Consider the following 17,316-nt stretch of genomic DNA (forward strand, 5'->3'; position numbering starts at 1 on the left):
GGGGGGGGGGGAAGAGTGTGTGTAATCAGAGCTCTGAACCAGTGAAAGAAATACTGCTATCTATGCCAAAATCACACAGGGCATGACAGATGCCTTATGAAAATACGACAGGACAAGGCTGTTTCTGAGCCATAGACATGGGAGGGTGAAGACATTCACCCATTACTGTTCAACAATGTTTTCATCCCATGAAGCATTGGGACCGTAACCCAGAATTCCAAACTATTTCAGGGACTGTGAGATAGCTACCCACAGTGCATCACTTCTTGAGTTGATGTAACCCCTGGCAGTGAGAATGTGCCCAGTCAACCACAGACAACTTGTAGAGACATGCAAAATTGGATTTGTTAAATCAAATGCTGAAAGTTGAATTAAATAAAATTAACCTAATATTGTAGTGTAGACATGCTCTCAATTGGAAAGTCAGAGTAAACACACCACTATTATTAGATGCATGTACCTCATTCTTGGGGCTTGATGCACAGAATAGAGTCAACATTTATACTGTGCATTCTGGATTACTCAAATTTGGGAAGTAATAAAAGAGACTGCTAGCCACTCTCCTCCCCCATGCCTGAAATCAACAGAAGGAGGAGAAAAAGAACTGTTGCAAAAAATACAAGACCTCAGACTTCCTCAGTGAAAATTTTGAGCGGAAGGAAGCACCTGTGATTCTTGTGGCAAGGACAAGACATATCTGCTTAATTCCAGTTTGTCAGGCTTGCTTCATTTCAGCTATGGCAGAATGGACCCCGAGAAGCAAAGAGATCAGATTCACAAAATCCCCTTCCTTTTTAAACAGCAATAAGCTCTGCTATTCTGTGGCAGACTAGGTGGGTAGGAGGACTTTTGCTCTTTCTGCTGTGTCAAGAGCACAAATTAAAAAAGCTCAGTGTCATCATTTGGACCATGACACTCTACACTGGAGAGAAGCTAAAGGCTCTGAAACCCCAAGTGCTACAGGTTGAATCTCTCTAGGCCAGTATCCTGGGCATCTGACTGGTGCCAAACCAGAGAGTTTGCTGGACCATGGGAGGTCAATATTGTCTATCAGCATTACCAACATTTCCACTGCTTACTGGGCTCTTAGAAAACTTTTAAAGGTAAATTAGAGCTAAATAACAGCACAGAACACTGACAGCCAGGACTGGTGGCTGTAAACAAACTTTATGGGATATGTTATTGCTATGTTGATCAGAATAAAAAGCAAGATGGAAATGTCAAAAGAACATTAATAACAGACATTGATGGTAACAAAAACAAATAAAAACAAATTTGGGAAGTAGATTTTTGTATTTTGGGCATTCACTCAGTTCTGAAGATTTTGTTTAAACACATTGCTCCTTGCACAAAGATTTACAAAATACTGTACAAGTGAGAAGAAGCTTAGGGAGAAACAGAAAAGTTTACAGAGCTGGGTAGCAAGAACTCATACACTGAAAAATGAACATTTCTATATGGAGATATGAAAAACAAATCAGCTGATGTTTGAAAACACTAAAGATGAAAATAAGCATATATTCTAGAGATGAGTGAATAAAATAATTAATTTCCCAAATCACAATAATCAGGCATGTAAGAAAATTCAATAGAGGGCCATGTTTTTCAGGTTGCATTTATGCTATTAAAATATTTGCTTTTCCAGTCTCTTTGCAGCTTGAGGAACAAATGTGGGTTTAAAAATATATTTTTTATTTTCTGATCTATGTATGGAACATGATGATCATCCAAAGGATACTTGCCCATAACTCAATATTCTTCATGGTGAGTTACTGGATAACTTTTTAAAGAAGTGATTATATGACATAAAAACCTATGGTCTTAATCTCAAAAGTGTATACTAGAAAAGTTATACCACGATAAATAAATTGGTCAGCACACTGTGAATTTTTACCAGTATGAGCTCTAAGTTGGATGAATTTATATTGACATAAAGATGCCTTAAACTAGTACAGATTGTTATGCTTCCTGAACTGCAATAAGCTATACTCATACAGCACTTTGATCACTTATAAATGATTCCACAATGCAGGAAGGGATTTCCACTTTAAATAGTATAGTTAAAGCAACACATTTGTTTTTTTTTTAATGTGGATAAGGTCTTAGAAGAGGGAACAACAAAAGAATATAACTATCAGTTATGTTATGTGGAAATGCTGAGAAAAATAAAATATGCAAAAATGTCCACTTTCAAATCTTGATGCAAAAAGTAGCTGATCACAATCAAATGACATAATTATTTCACTCACCTACTCATATTTGTATATTGTACTTGTGGCTCTTGATCTTGCAATTCATAAAGTGTGTGTGTAGGGCAGGGGGGTGGGGACACAGACTGCACTTAGACAGCACATCGTTCTGTCCCATCCTTCTGTCCCATCCTCCCCAAAAAAGTATTATTTCATTAACTCATTTGAATGTGGAGAATTCCGACCAAGCTGGTTACCAAGGAGTTTTTTTCAGCAGTATAATTGGGCTAGCTTTTCCCAATTTGCAGCAGAAAATTCTGATTTTTTTTTTGCTTCACTGCTATGACGAAGCAACATGACTAAGGCACAGGGAGGGTGGAAATCCCTGCATAGACTATATAGTATTTCTATTCTGTAATTTTCTAGGTAAAATGTGATTTAATTTTTAGAAAGACAGAGTTAATGTGACTTGTGACTGCATAAGAACAATAGGCTCAAGCCCTATATGATATCACTTCCATTTATGGATCTGTTTAGGTGTATATGTAGCCTCCATCACTGCAGTATATCTGAGTGCTACTGTGTGTTTCAGAAATCCCATGTTTTATCTGTGTCAACATATGTTATACCAATAAAAGCCTACTAAATAATAGTCAGACAGTGTTCAGCATCTTCTGCCATGTCAACACTTTACTTGCATAGATATTTCTAACATCTTTATTATTAAGCTCATTTTTTAATTAAAATAAAATTGCTTTGAAATTCACTCACCTTTTTTTTTGGTCACAGGGTGAATTTCAGCTAAAACAAAGGAAGAATGTTAAGTTAAAAACCAAAGTCTGACCAAGTTTGAACTGTGAGAAATAAAATAAGCCCTGATTTAAGACCAACTGATTTCAATGGCCTTTGAAGCATGTCCTGAATTCCGAAGGTTGAGAATAACTTCCATATTTTAAAATATGAATGTGTACATATCACTAATTTATATATTTAAGCAATTAACTTAAAATTAGTCTTATGTAAAATATTAGTCTATTCTACAATTCCAAAATGCTGTAGAGTAATAGCATTGCTACTAGCAATATTTACTACTGCCATAAACACTGGTGTAAAACTTCTGCAACTTTAATTTGGACACATCTAATGTTACTTCTGATTTTGGGACATTTTCTTCCCCAACCCAATGATTCAAAAGATTGTCAGTCTCATTTCACTTCCCTCCTAATTATTCTCATATAAACCCACTGTAACATGGTATTTAGTCTGCAGAGGCATATAAGATGTGATAAATAAAAAGTTCCTATTATAACAAAAAATGTAATAAAAGAAACACATAAAAAACTAAACATGCAGCTGTCAAATAAAATGATTTGTCCTTAAATGTTTTACTAACCATGAAACATTAATCAACATGATCAACTATAATAACCATTGATTCAGGAAAAAAAAAGAAAGCTAAAACATATTAAGTCTGTTAGAAATTATTAGATTTTTGAAGAGTTTTTAGACTTTTGAATAGCAATTTTAGCAAGCAATGAGTACACATTGTTAAATGCTGTAAAGCTCTTTATAGAATATTTTTTCACTATGTCCCCAGAGGTTTACAATTATATTTTTCTGCACAATATAAAATGCTCAGTCTTTCCCAGTGAATAAAGATAAATATCAGTGATAATGCTGAGGGTGAAGAAATTAATTTTGGTAAAGCCCACACTATGATAAGCATTCTTATCCTTTCTAGTGACTACTGACACCAATATTAGTCTTGTTACATGAACCACCTTCATTGTCATTATTTGTATCCTTATTATCTTTGTCTGCAATTTGCATCCCCGGCAAGGTTATCTTTGCTTTCTTCAGATTCATAATTATCATTATTAGTCTTCCTTTCTTCTTCTTCTTCCCTTATCATTACTGTGATGTCCTTACCATTCCCTTGAACATTTTCTCAATAAATAACTGTATTGTGAGATCAACTAACTTTTAGTGTGTTTGCAATTATGGTACTTCCAAGAAAGTGGGAATTTTGAGTAGACTGTTAGTGCACAAAAATACACAGGCTGATAGACTTCAGAATTAAAGAATAATCAAGGAGCCCACTGAGGAGATATGTGAGCCATTAGTGAGTATCTTTAAAAATTCACGGAAAACAGCAGAGATTCCAGAGGACAGATAGAAGGAAAACATAGTGTCCATCTACTAAAAAAGGGAAATAAGGATAACCCAGGGAACTATAGTTGTCATCTTAATTTCAATATCCAGAAAGATAATGGAGCAAATAACCAAGTAATGAATTTGCAAACACCTAGAAGATAGTGTGATAAGTAACAATGAATGTGAATTTGTTAAAAAAGAAATAATGTCAAACAAACCTCATAGCTTTCTTTGACAGGCTTTGTGGGGAGGAGGGGGGATATATATATAGTATGTCTTGTCTTTAGGAAGGCATTTGATACTGTATCACATAACCGTCTCATTAACAAACTAGGGACATATAGCCTAGATGGAGCTACTATTAGATGGGTGCATAACTAGCTGTCAAACTGTTCCCAGAGAATAGTTACCAGTGGTTCATACTCAAGCTGGAAGGGCATAACAAGTGGGTTACTGCAGGGTTTGGTTCTGGATCTGGTTCTGTTTAATATCTTTATAAGTGATTTAGATAATGGCATCGACAGTACACTTATAAAGTTTGTGGATAATACCAAGCTGGGAGGGGTTTCAAGAGTTTTGCACAATGATTAAAATTCAGAATGATCTGGAGAAATATAGCGGTTTAAACTAAACAAGATGAAAAATGGTCTGAACTAAACAAGATGAAATTCAATAAGGACAAATGCAAAAGTATTCCACTTAAGAAGGAACAATCAGTTACACACATATAAAATGGAAAAAGATTCCTAAGGCAGGACTACTGCACAAGGGAGCCATTTTGGGAGAGGAGGAGGAGCAGCAGCCGTGCATACCAGGATGTGGCTTAACTCCATTCATCTGAAGAAGTGGTTTGTGCCCACCAAAGCTCACTTCAAACTTTATTATAATTGGACATTCCTAACAATTCCAATTTACATGCAGCATACACAGTTAGTAGAAGGACAAGCAATTAGTGGCAAAACCAGTAGTATAAACAAAGTAGATCACTGAAAATAATAATAATTAAATTGAATACATCAAATCCTGCATTATTTATAACAATCAAAACCAACCTTTTTTCTTCAGTGGAGGTTCCACTTCACCTAAACCAAGATGGGAAAAACATAACAATCAGATAACTGGTAGAATTGCCATATTTTTTTCATCCTAGTTTATTTTTATTTTTAAATGCATTCAAAAATTTATGCTTAACATGTTGAGTAACAGGAATTCTATTCTGAGATTTCAGACTTACACCTCCCACTTCTGATTCCACATGGACTTTTTAAGAGAAAGAGCAGATGTCTTAAATGTACTATAGGCACCAAAAAGTTTCAGAAATGATAGTTAAAGATGTGACCAGATACTGACATGTGGGTGGGGTTTGTTTAGTTATAAACCTGAGTCCAAAATTTTAACAAAGGGCACAGTATTATATTTTCATTGACCAACAAGAAAATATTCCAAATGAACAAACACTTCTTGCAAAGTTCAGAAGAAAAGAACCCTAATAATGCTCTCAGTGATGTCAGTGGCAAAAGTCCCATCAGTGAGAGCAGGAAAAGCTGAATGCCAAAATCTGATACTGTGCCTTCACTTGTGACATGGCTTCTAGCATTGCAAAGAAGAGTTTAGTGCAGCCTCAACTTCTGCCCGAAAAAGTGCTACGGATAGAGGTTTCCAAATCTGAGCTGATCCATATCCTAGATTTTTAGGGCCTAATACTATGAGGTGCTGAGTCCCTCCTGTGATACTTGAGCGGTGCTGAATGTGTTCCACTCTGAGTACAGTCAATGGAGCTAGAGTTGCAGAGGACTTCCCAGAAGGCATTCAGAAACTTGCAATATTAGGGATTTGATTTTCTATGTAGTAACTGGTATAGGCTATTCCATTTTATGATCCTTTCAAACCTTCTTCTAGACTTGTCCATTCTGCCCCCATCCACTCTCATAAACATGTTCCTTTGGGTACGTCTAGACTACATGCCTCTGTCGCCAGAGGCATGTAGATTAGGCTACCCGACAGAGTAAAATGAGGCATACCTGGGTTGTCGACAGCTCCCTTTGATGTCGGCAGGGGAGCGTCCAGACTATCGCGCTGAGCCGACAAACAGCTGATCAGCTGTTTGTCGGCTCAAAGCGGCAGCCATGTAAATTTAAATGAAGCGGCGATTATTTAAATCGCCGCTTCATTTTACTCTGTCGGGTAGCCTAATCTACATGCCTCTGGCGACAGAGGCATGTAGTCTAGACGTACCCTTTGTTGCGTGGTTCCTGACCATCAGCACAATTTAAAAATGTAGAGAAGGAAACCACTTTCTACTTCCTTTTTATTTCCCAACAGTATGGAGAGCTGGTCTTATGGTGGTTGGAAATCATATCTTAGAATTGGGTCATATCACCATATATAAGAGTATATCTGTTAGTGTTTGTTCACAATACTAATATGAAAACCCATGGAGACATCCTGCAGTTGCAGAAATTAGGTGATACTTGTAGTTGATGAAGATATGGGTGAAAGATTGTTTAAGTTCCTGTTGGGTTTTAACCATTTGTGTTATGATGAAATTCTATGCAGAGCAATATGAATATGGTACGGTACTACTATGATAGTCATGCCTAACTCCATATATGCATGCAGGATGATAAACATAACATTAAGTGCTTGTGCATCTATTACCACACCACATACTATTGAACTGATTATCTGTTAACAAAAAGATGATTCTTTCAAAAGCTGTTAAAAATAAAGACTAACTGTTAGTTATTTGGTTTAATGTATCTGACAGCTCCATCAGGTGATGCATATTAGTCGCAGTTCCAAGACCATACATTTTAGTTATTGATGTTTGCTATCCAAAATTGATGTTTGTTATCCAACTTTCTCTTTAGTTCCTTTAGTACTTTTCCAGCAATACTGACCCCTACTGTTCAAATATCACGTAGAAGTGCTGTCTTAGATTTCTTATGTTTTGCCTATGTAGAGATGTTTCCAGGAACTCAGCAAGAAGAATCAAACCTGTACCTTTGGGGCTAAAGCTGTGTGCCTCTACAGAATGAGCTAAAAACCAATGTGTGGTTAGCTAAGCTTGTAGAGCAGACATCACTCTTCCTTGTCAGTGGTCCCAGTGTATACTGATGAGCCCCTATACATAGAGCCAATGTACAGCAGTTGTCAGAAGTGGCAATTGAACCTGCAAACTTAGGGGGCTAAAGTCATGGCCTCCTGACTAAAACCCAGCTCTCAGATAAAGCTGTAGAGCAAACTTCACTATTCTTTGTAAGTAGTCTCAGTGCCTCTAGATTACATCTGTATATTTAATTCCTTCATTTTTCTAAATCCTTCCATTTTTACAGGATAGAGAGAAACTGTTGAATATCTGTTTTTATTCTCAAATACTTCATCTCAGCATAAATTAGCACTCTGCTTTAAGACACACCACTAGGAACATTTAATTCTGACATGTTTTCTGTAATTGCCTATGAAATGAAAGATGAAAGGTAACAAAGACATCAGTTTCTGAGTCTAGTAGCCAGCTGATTCATTACTAGCAAGGGTAATCACTTCTATTCACTTTCCTCCTTTGACTGTGAGGTTAAACATTAAGTAAATCCACATAATGCATGTAAAACATGAATTGGCACAGTTATATAAGTCTATGTATAGGAAATACCTTCATCGCTGTCATCATCATCAGTTGAAACGATGTCAGACAGGAAAGAAATAAAGCCATAAAGCCAATCAGTGGATTCTTCCAAGGTCTGATGTATGACTCTCAGCGGGTCTTTGCTGAGCTTGTTAACAGAATTTCCTGAGTGCAGTTCAAAACAGAAAATGGTTGAAAAGATATTTTCTGGGAGTTAAAGTTATCTTGCTTTACTTGTTCACACACAGTACTAACAATGCCAATTTCTTTACCAAAAACAAAGCTTTGGATGATATTTTTTATTGCTCAAGAGCTTAACACATCGATGTCTTTCTTCTGAAGAATTATGTTCTAGATACTTTCAGACCAACACTTGCAATTATTGGACTGGCTCAGGACCAGGAGGATATCTCAACTTTCACACCCCCTTTTGGTGCTTGTGTGGATTAGACTAAATTTACATTTGCCTCTCAGACTGTCTGTTCCAGTGTCACACCCCAACATAGACATTGCTCCAAACTGAACAAGATGTTTGTCTCCTCCATTCCAAGACCATAACCTGACTTTACAGTGTGGAAATCCAGCATTAATTAGCATTTGGCTGCTGAACAGCAATCAGTTGTGTGCTTTGCTTCAACATGCTACTCTGCTGGACTCAAAGTTCCAGGGCTACGTCCACACTGGCTCCCTTTTCCAGAAATGCTTAAAACGGAAAAGTTTTCCATTATAAGTATTTCCGGGAGAAGCGCGTCTACATTGGCAGGATGCTTTTCCGGAAAAGCACTTTTTCAGGAAAAGTGTCCGTGGCCAATCTAGACGCGCTTTTCCGCAAAAAAATCCCGATCATCATTTTCACGATCGGGGCTTTTTTGCGGAAAACACTACTGTGCTGTCTACACTGGCCCTTTTCTGGAACAGTTTTCCGGAAAAGGACTTTTGCCTGAACGGGAGCAGCATAGTTTTTCCGGAAAAGCACTGATGATTTTACAGGGGCCAGTGTAGACAGCTGGCAAGTTATTCCGGAAAAGCGGCTGATTTTCCGGAATAAGTGGCCAGTGTAGACACAGCCCAGTTATCTGCCCTTTTTTCTGCATACATCGCCACAAGGATCCTGCACTACTTTAAATCTGGCCCTGGAAACTGCTGCACTTTGGTGGCAGTGCAGGTTGGTTGCATCATTCTTGTGGAGTGCAGAGAGGACTCAAAGGAGAAAGAATATATATATATATATATATATATATATATATATATAATCTTTTTGTTGTTGATGTTGGACAATTTTTCCTGGCTTTTTTTTGGTTTTTTGCTCAAAAATTTGCCATCTGGAATCCAGTTCCAGCACCTTTTTTTTTTAAACAAAAAAAGCAGTGTGTGTATACAGGCAGTCCCCGGGTTACGTACAAGATAGGGTATGTCTACACTACCCCCCTAGTTCGAACTAGGGGGGTAATGTATGCATACCGAACTTGCTAATGAAGCCCGGGATTTGAATTTCCCGGGCTTCATTAGCATAAAGCCGTCGCCGCCATTTTTAAAAGCCGGCTAGTGCGAACCCCGTGCCGCGCGGCTACACGTGGCACGGACTAGATAGTCGGCTTTTAAAAATGGCGGCGACGGCTTTATGCTAATGAAGCCCGGGAAATTCAAATCCCGGGCTTCATTAGCAAGTTCGGTATGCAAACATTACCCCCCTAGTTCGAACTAGGGGGGTAGTGTAGACATACCCATAGGGACTATAGGTTTGTTCTTAAGTTGAATTTGTATGTAAGTCGGAACTGGCTCCAGATTCAGCCGCTGCTGAAACTGATCAGCGGCTGACTACAGGAAGCCCTAGGCAGAGTTGCTCTGCCCCGGGCTTCCTGGAATCAGCCGCTGATCAGTTTCAACAGCGGCTGAATCTAGACTCCTGGGACAGAACAGCTGGGGCACTGCCGGGTAGGTCCCCGCAGGACTAACCCGGCAGCACCCCAGCTACTCTACCCCAGGCGTCCTGCAACAAAAGTCTGGTCTGCTGGGGGGGGGGGGGAAGCACTAGCTGCGCCCTCTCCCTCCCCCCCCCCCCCCCAGCACAGCAGGGAGACCCGAGCAAAGCTGCATAGGCGGCGGGACTCCGCTGCCCATGCGGCTTTGCTCCTTTGCCCCGGAGCAAAGCCGCACAGGCGGGGGACCCCGCCGCCTGTGCGGCTTTGCTCCGGGGCAAAGGAACAAAGCCTCACGGGCAGCGGGGTCCCGCCACCTGTGCAGCTTTGGTCGAGTCTCCCTGCTGTGCTGGGGGGGACTCCCCCCCAGCACAGCAGGGAGACAGGAGCAAAGCCGCAGAGGCGAGGACCCCGCCGCCTGTGCGGCTTTGCTCGGGTCTCCCTGCTGTGCTGGGGAGTCCCCCCCCCCAGCACACCAGGGAGACCTGGAGCAGCTTTTCTCGCCCCGGAGGACACGGTGGCGGGACCGCTGCGCTCTGGGCGGTCCCGACGCCCGCAAGCTCCGGGGCGAGAAAAGCCCCGTTCGTAAGTGCGGATCCGACATAAGTCGGATCCATGTAAGTCGGGGACTGCCTGTATCTATATCTATATCTATCTATCTATAGATAATCGGCATGGGAAAATGGAGGGTCTCTGTCATGTACATACACACATTCACCCTCATTCAGAGCTAGCTCTACCTTAAAGTCCCTTTATGAAGATGTAAAGTACTTCCCTTGGCCTTATGCACTAGTATGAAGGGAATCATAAATGGATAATAAGAATATTTTACATTTTTGCATCCAATTAAACTTTCACCAACTTTCTTTTTCTTTACCCACAGCTGTCCTTTTGATCTTTTCAGCCTCTTATAGCTCATTCTGCCTTCTTAGTCTCCCCAGTAGACCTGCATTATCCTAATATCTATATCAAAGTATTGTTTAAGAAAAAGAAAGAAAGGCATGTTCTATGCAAAAATGTACTTTTTCATTAGAAGTGTAACCATATTTCAGAAATATGACTCAAGCTATTGTCCTCATTACTTCAAATTATCTGAAGGCTGAAAGATTCCCCATATCTACCTGACATTAGTGGAGACGATATAATATACTTTAACTAAGATAGACAAAGATAAATCATGAACAGGATTTTTATGCCCATTTAAAGTAGATTTGTATAACAGTATCCTACTCCTATTAAGTTCAACAGAAATATTGCAGAAGACCCCAACTGTAAAAAGAGTTGGCACCATATCCTTGGTTACCTCCACGTGCTATGCACTGAATTATAATGATATTATATATAACTATTTTGATAAGTCAAATTACATTAAATACAAATCTGTTTACCACCATTTCTAACTGCAGTGTTTGTTTTGCAAGCAAAAGCTAACTAGCAATCAGAAGCAGACTCACATGAAAATTTCAGTTATAAACATAGGCAAAGTGCAGGTTTTAAGCAAACTTGTTGCAGGCAACAATATATATACTTTATAAGTGTAATTGATAAAATATATAATGAAAATAACTATTTGCTGCATACATAAGATTCCCTATTATAGTTATCTTATTAATAATGAATTAATCTAAAATCCCTCTTCACCACATAGAAGACCAGAACAACTTTCTATATATCTGAGTTTGTCTGTGAACAATGTGTAAAAAGGTTTGGGGTTTGACAAGTATTTAGATTAAATATACTTGGAGATATGGTTATGTTCCATTAAATTGTATCACTCACATTATTCTATAAATAAATTCAACACATCACATTGATATGGTATCCTATCGAAGTGTGCAACATTTTTTCACAGTTTTCTTATATCGTTTTTTATCCTGGGCAATATAAAAGCATTAAGAGAGAATTTCAGAAAGCTATACAAAAGGATTAAAATTTAGGGGTTCAGGGTATGTCTACACTACAAAGTTAGTTCGAACTAACGGACGTTAGTTCGAACTAACTTTAATAGGCGCTACACTAGCGCTCCGCTAGTTCGAATTTGAATCGAACTAGCGGAGCGCTTAGTTCGAACTAGGTAAACCTCATTTTACGAGGATTAAGCCTAGTTCGAACTAGCTAGTTCGAATTAAGGGGTGTGTAGCCCCTTAATTCGAACTAGTGGGAGGCTAGCCCTCCCCAGGTTTCCCTGGTGGCCACTCTGGCCAACACCAGGGAAACTCTATGCCCCCCTCTCGGCCCCGGACCCCTTAAAGGGGCACGGGCTGACTACGGTGCCCGTGCCAGGTGCAAGCCTGCCAGCACCCAGCTAGCAGACCCTGCACCTGGCACAGCACAGAGCCACCCACCCGATGTCCCCCAGCCCACCCCCTCTTCCCGGGACCAGGATGGCGGCTCCCGGGAGCTTGTCCTGGACCGCAAGAGGCGGGCACCTTCCTGGGCTAGTGCGGACATCGTGGACCTTGTCCACGATCTCCGCACTAGGCACAGGAAAGTGGCCGGCTAGGGCAGGAGAGCTGCCAGCCTGGCCACCCAGGAGCAGGCGTGCATGAAAATCAAGGGGGTCCACTGAGACCCCCGACCCTGAGCCCTGAGCTTACAATGGCCGTCCTGGGTCAGACCAAAGGTCCATCTAGCCCAGTAGCCTGTCTGCTGACAGCGGCCAACCCTAGGGACCCTGGAGGGGATGGACCAAAGACAGTGACCAAGCCATTTGTCTCGTGCCATCCCTCTCCAGCCTTCCACAAACTTTGGGCAGGGACACCACTCCTACCCCCTGGCTAATACCACTCCATGGACCCAACCTCCATGACTTGATCTGACTTCCCTTTAAACTCTGTTCTAGTTGTAGCCTTCACAGCCTCCTGCAGCAAGGAGTTCCGCAGGTTAACTATTTGCGTTGTGAAGAAGAACAACTTTATCTTACTAGTTTCAAGCCTGCTACCCATTCCTTTCCTTTGGTGTCCTCTAGTCCTTCTTTATGGGAACTCAGGAAGAACTTTTCTGAATGCACCCTCTCCACCCAACCCCTGCTTTTAGAGACCTCTATCCTGTCCCCCCTCCGTCTCCTCTTTTCTAAGCTGAACAGTCCCAGTCTCTGTAGCCTTTCTTCATCTGGGACCTGTTCCCAAACCCTGATCATGTTAGTTGCCCTCCCTTCTCCCAGCCTTTCTCTTCCCCTCTCCCACCTCCTTTTCCCCGTCTCCCCCCAGTTTTGTTCAATAATGACAGAGTCAATGTTGGAAGAAACGTTATCTTTATTTTGTACATCAATAAGAAGGGGGGCTAGGGAAGGGTAAGTGGAAGGAGGTGAGGGAGGAATGGGGTACAAGCCCCCGATGGGGAGGACTGGGCTGGCTCTGCGGGCTTCTGGGGGTGGAAGCTCTCCTGCAGCCCCCCAATTATCCCCTCTCCCCAGATGGCAGCCTGCGGCAAGTGCAGCCGGGCTGATGGCCGAGTGGTGTGATGTGCCCAGTGTGGGTACTCCGGGCACTCCAAGCCAGAACTTCTTTGCAAGCGGGGCACCCCTTAGAACTGTGTGTCCGGGGTGGGGGTCGGGACCCTTTAAGCGCAGCCCTCGGCTAGCCTGAGACAGCATCTCCATGCTCTAAGTCCTCCTCTTATGCCCTGCCGGCACTGCTTCCGGCCATCCTTAAGCCCTGTTCAGAGTCCACTCAATGTGGACTTGCTAGTTCGAATTAGCAAAACGCTAATTCGAACTAGTTTTTAGTTCTAGACGCGTTAGTTCGAATTAGCTTAGTTCGAATTAATTAATTCGAACTAAGTTAGTTCGAACTAGCGCTGTAGTGTAGACGTACCCATACAGTACAATAAAGTATGTACTTTGTTTACAAAAATTGCTTGCATTTGCCCCCTCCATCAAGGTCGAGAATTTTTTCAAATGAATCAGTCTTCTCAATAGTTTAATACTTATACTAAATAACCAAAACTCAAACACTCACCTGCCTCCAAATAAAGTAAATGGGGACTTATTGTAATTGACATTGAAACTACTTTGTACCGGTCTTATAGTATAAGAGATTTCAAGTGAGTAAACAATTTTCATTTCCAGAGTGGTGTAAGGAGATTGTTGGAGCATAATTGAGAATCTGGGTATAAACTGGTCTTTAATTAACCACCTTGTCACAGAAAACCTTTGTATAATGCTGTGAAAATATACTAAAAATATTATGTAACTACAGGCAAAAAAGTTCCATTTGCATCTCCACTATGAAGCACAAGTTTCAAATCCTCCTTACCTTAAGTATGCAAAAAAAAAAAAAAAAAAAAAAAAAAAAAAATCCAATAGCATTTACAAAGCTGACTGTTTGGTGACATTTTCAAAAAGTGATATTTTGTTTGTGTGTGTGTTTGGAGGAGGGGAGAGAGCAACTACAAGTTTCTCTAATATTCCCTGTAATATAATGTTCTTTACACAACTGTTCCAACTAGCCTCCTAAATGTCTTTTTGTCATGCTCTGTGTAATATATAAAAAAACAGTTTTAGCTGTAATTATGTATCTTAATATGCTTAAAATACCATGCCAGATATACAGGAAGTCTAAAGAAATCACTGATCAAATTGCTCTCAGCTTTCCCCAGAACTTGGCCAATATCAGGTTGGAGTTTTCCTATTAAAATAAAATGAGGTAAGGAAAGGAAAAGCAATTCAGAGTGAATTAAACAGAGATGGAGATGCTGCTTGCTTTAAGAGCATGCAAGAATTATGTCTGTTTCAAGTGGATTAGTGTGTTCCTTGTGTTTTTGTGACTGACAAAAAGGAAGTTCTCAAAACAGTTTAAGTTTGTTATTTTGGTATTATTTAGAACAATTTCTTTTTTTGGTCTACCAAGAAAGATTAGGTGGATAGTTTCTTAGAAAACATCTAAAACCAAACACCGAAAATGGAATGACTAATAACTAAGGGTACGTCTAGACTGCAAGCTTCTTTCAAAAGAAGCTTTTTCAGAAGAGATCTTCCAAAAAATCTTCTTTCAAAAGGAGTATCCACACCTCAAAAGCGCATCGAAAAAGCAATCTGCTTTTTTGAAAGAGAGCATCCACATTCATTGGACGTTCTCTCACATAAAAGGCCACCCGGAACCCCTTCAGCCAGGGCATTAGGTCAGCAGTTACTTCCAGGTGCTGTTGACTAAGGCTATCTGAGATGTGTGCTTAAAGGGACCCCCCTGGACAGCTGTTTCTCAAGTTCTGCTGCAGGCTTGCCTACCTCTGGGTACGTCTACACTACAGCGCTAGTTCGAACTAACTTAGTTCGAATTAGTTAATTCGAACTAAGCTAGTTCGAACTAACGCATCTAGAACTAAAAACTAGTTCGAACTAGCGTTTTGCTAATTCGAACTAGTAAGTCCACATTGAGTGGACTCTGAACAGGGCTTAAGGATGGCCGGAAGCAGTGCCGGCAGGGCATAAAAGGAGGACTTAGAGCATGGAGATGCTGTCTCAGGCTAGCCGAGGGCTGCGCTTAAAGGGTCCCGACCCCCACCCCGGACACACAGTTCTAAGGGGTGCCCCGCTTGCAAAGAAGTTCTGGCTTGGAGTGCCCTGAGTGCCCACACTGGGCACATCACACCACTCGGCCATCAGCCCGGCTGCACTTGCCACAGGCTGCCATCTAGGGAGAGGGAGTAATTGGGGGGCTGCAGGAGAGCTTCCACCCCCAGAAGCCCGCAGAGCCAGCCCAGTCCTCCCCATCGGGGGCTCGTACCCCATTCCTCCCTCACCTCCTTCCACTTACCCTTCCCTAGCCCCCCTTCTTATTGATGTACAAAATAAAGATAACGTTTCTTCCAACATTGACTCTGTCTTTATTGAAAAAAACTGGGGGAGACTGGGAAAAGGAGGTGGGAGAGGGGAAGAGAAAGGCTGGGAGAGGGGAGGGCAACTAACATGATCAGGGGTTGGGAGCAGGTCCCAGATGAAGAAAGGCTACAGAGACTGGGACTGTTCAGCTTAGAAAAGAGGAGACGGAGGGGGGACAGGATAGAGGTCTCTAAAAGCAGGGGTTGGGTGGAGAGGGTGCATTCAGAAAAGTTCTTCCTGAGTTCCCATAAAGAAGGACTAGAGGACACCAAAGGAAAGGAATGGGTAGCAGGCTTGAAACTAGTAAGAGAAAGTTGTTCTTGACAAAGCAAATAGTTAACCTGTGGAACTCCTTGCTGCAGGAGGCTGTGAAGGCTACAACTAGAACAGAGTTTAAAGGGAAGTCAGATCAAGTCATGGAGGTTGGGTCCATGGAGTCCTATTAGCTGAGGGTAGGAGTGGTGTCCCTGCCCAAAGTTTGTGGAAGGCTGGAGAGGGATGGCACGAGACAAATGGCTTGGTCATTGTCTTCGGTCCATCCCCTCCAGGGTCCCTAGGGTTGGCCGCTGTTGGCAGACAGGCTACTGGGCTAGATGGACCTTTGGTCTGACCCAGTACGGCCATTGTAAGCTCAGGGCTCAGTGTCGGGGGTCTCAGTGGACCCCCTTGATTTTCATGCACACCTGGTCCTGGGTGGCCAGGCTGGCAGCTCTCCTGCCCTAGACGGCCACTTTCCTGTGCCTAGTGCGGAGATCGTGGACGAGGTCCACGATGTCCGCACTAGCCCAGGAAGGTGCCCGCCTCTTGCGGTCCAGGGCAAGCTCCCGGGAGCCGCCAGCCTGGTCCCGGGAAGAGGGGGTGGGCTGGGGGGCATCGGGTGGGTGGCTCTGTGCTGTGCCAGGTGCAGGGTCTGCTAGCTGGGTGCTGGCAGGCTTGCACCTGGCACGGGCACCGTAGCCAGCCCGTGCCCCTTTAAGGGGTCCGGGGCCGGGAGGGGGGCATAGAGTTTCCCTGGTGTTGGCCAGAGTGGCCACCAGGGAAACCTGGGGAGGGCTAGCCTCCCACTAGTTCGAACTAAAGGGCTACACAGCCCTTAGTTCGAACTAGCTAGTTCGAACTAGGCGTTAGTCCTCGTAAAATGAGGTTTACCTAGTTCGAACTAAGCGCTCCGCTAGTTCGATTCAAATTCGAACTAGCGGAGCGCTAGTGTAGCACCTATTAAAGTTAGTTCGAACTAACGTCCGTTAGTTCGAACTAACTTTGTAGTGTAGACATACCCTCTCTGAGGCTATGTCTAGACTGCAAGCCTCTTTCGAAAGAGCCTCTTTCGAAAGAGAGCGTCTAGACTGCACGCGGAATTTCGAAAAAGCAAGCCGCTTTTTCGAAAGAAAGCACCCAGTGAGTCTGGATGCTCTCTTTCTAAAAAGCCTGTTTGCTTTCAAGAACGCCTTCTTTCGAAAGAGCACTTTCGAAAGAAGGCGTTCTTCCTCGTGGAATTAGGTTTACCACCGTCGAAAGAAAAGCCGCATTCTTTCGATTTAATTTCGAAAGAACGCGGATGCAGTCTAGACGCAGGTGAAGTTTTTTCGAAAAAACCCCTGAGTCTGG

The 17,316-nt window shown here is 42.1% G+C and overlaps 1 protein-coding gene across 20 annotated transcripts in view; it reads right to left on the reverse strand.

The window, feature by feature from the left end:
• The window catches only part of TRDN (triadin), a 322,289-nt gene that overhangs the window by 234,907 nt on the left and 70,066 nt on the right, over nt 1-17,316 (reverse strand). For all 20 annotated transcript variants that reach the window (XM_075924079.1, XM_075924088.1, XM_075924085.1 and 17 more), the window contains exons 3-5: nt 7,996-8,133; nt 5,396-5,425; nt 2,961-2,990 (exon numbers count right to left, since the gene is read on the reverse strand). In XM_075924079.1, the coding sequence (XP_075780194.1) occupies nt 2,961-2,990; nt 5,396-5,425; nt 7,996-8,133 (198 nt within the window). The remainder of the gene's footprint in view (nt 1-2,960; nt 2,991-5,395; nt 5,426-7,995; nt 8,134-17,316) is intronic.

Source organism: Pelodiscus sinensis, chromosome 3 (genome assembly GCF_049634645.1).
Source record: "Pelodiscus sinensis isolate JC-2024 chromosome 3, ASM4963464v1, whole genome shotgun sequence".
In the NCBI taxonomy this organism is placed as follows: domain Eukaryota; kingdom Metazoa; phylum Chordata; order Testudines; family Trionychidae; genus Pelodiscus; species Pelodiscus sinensis.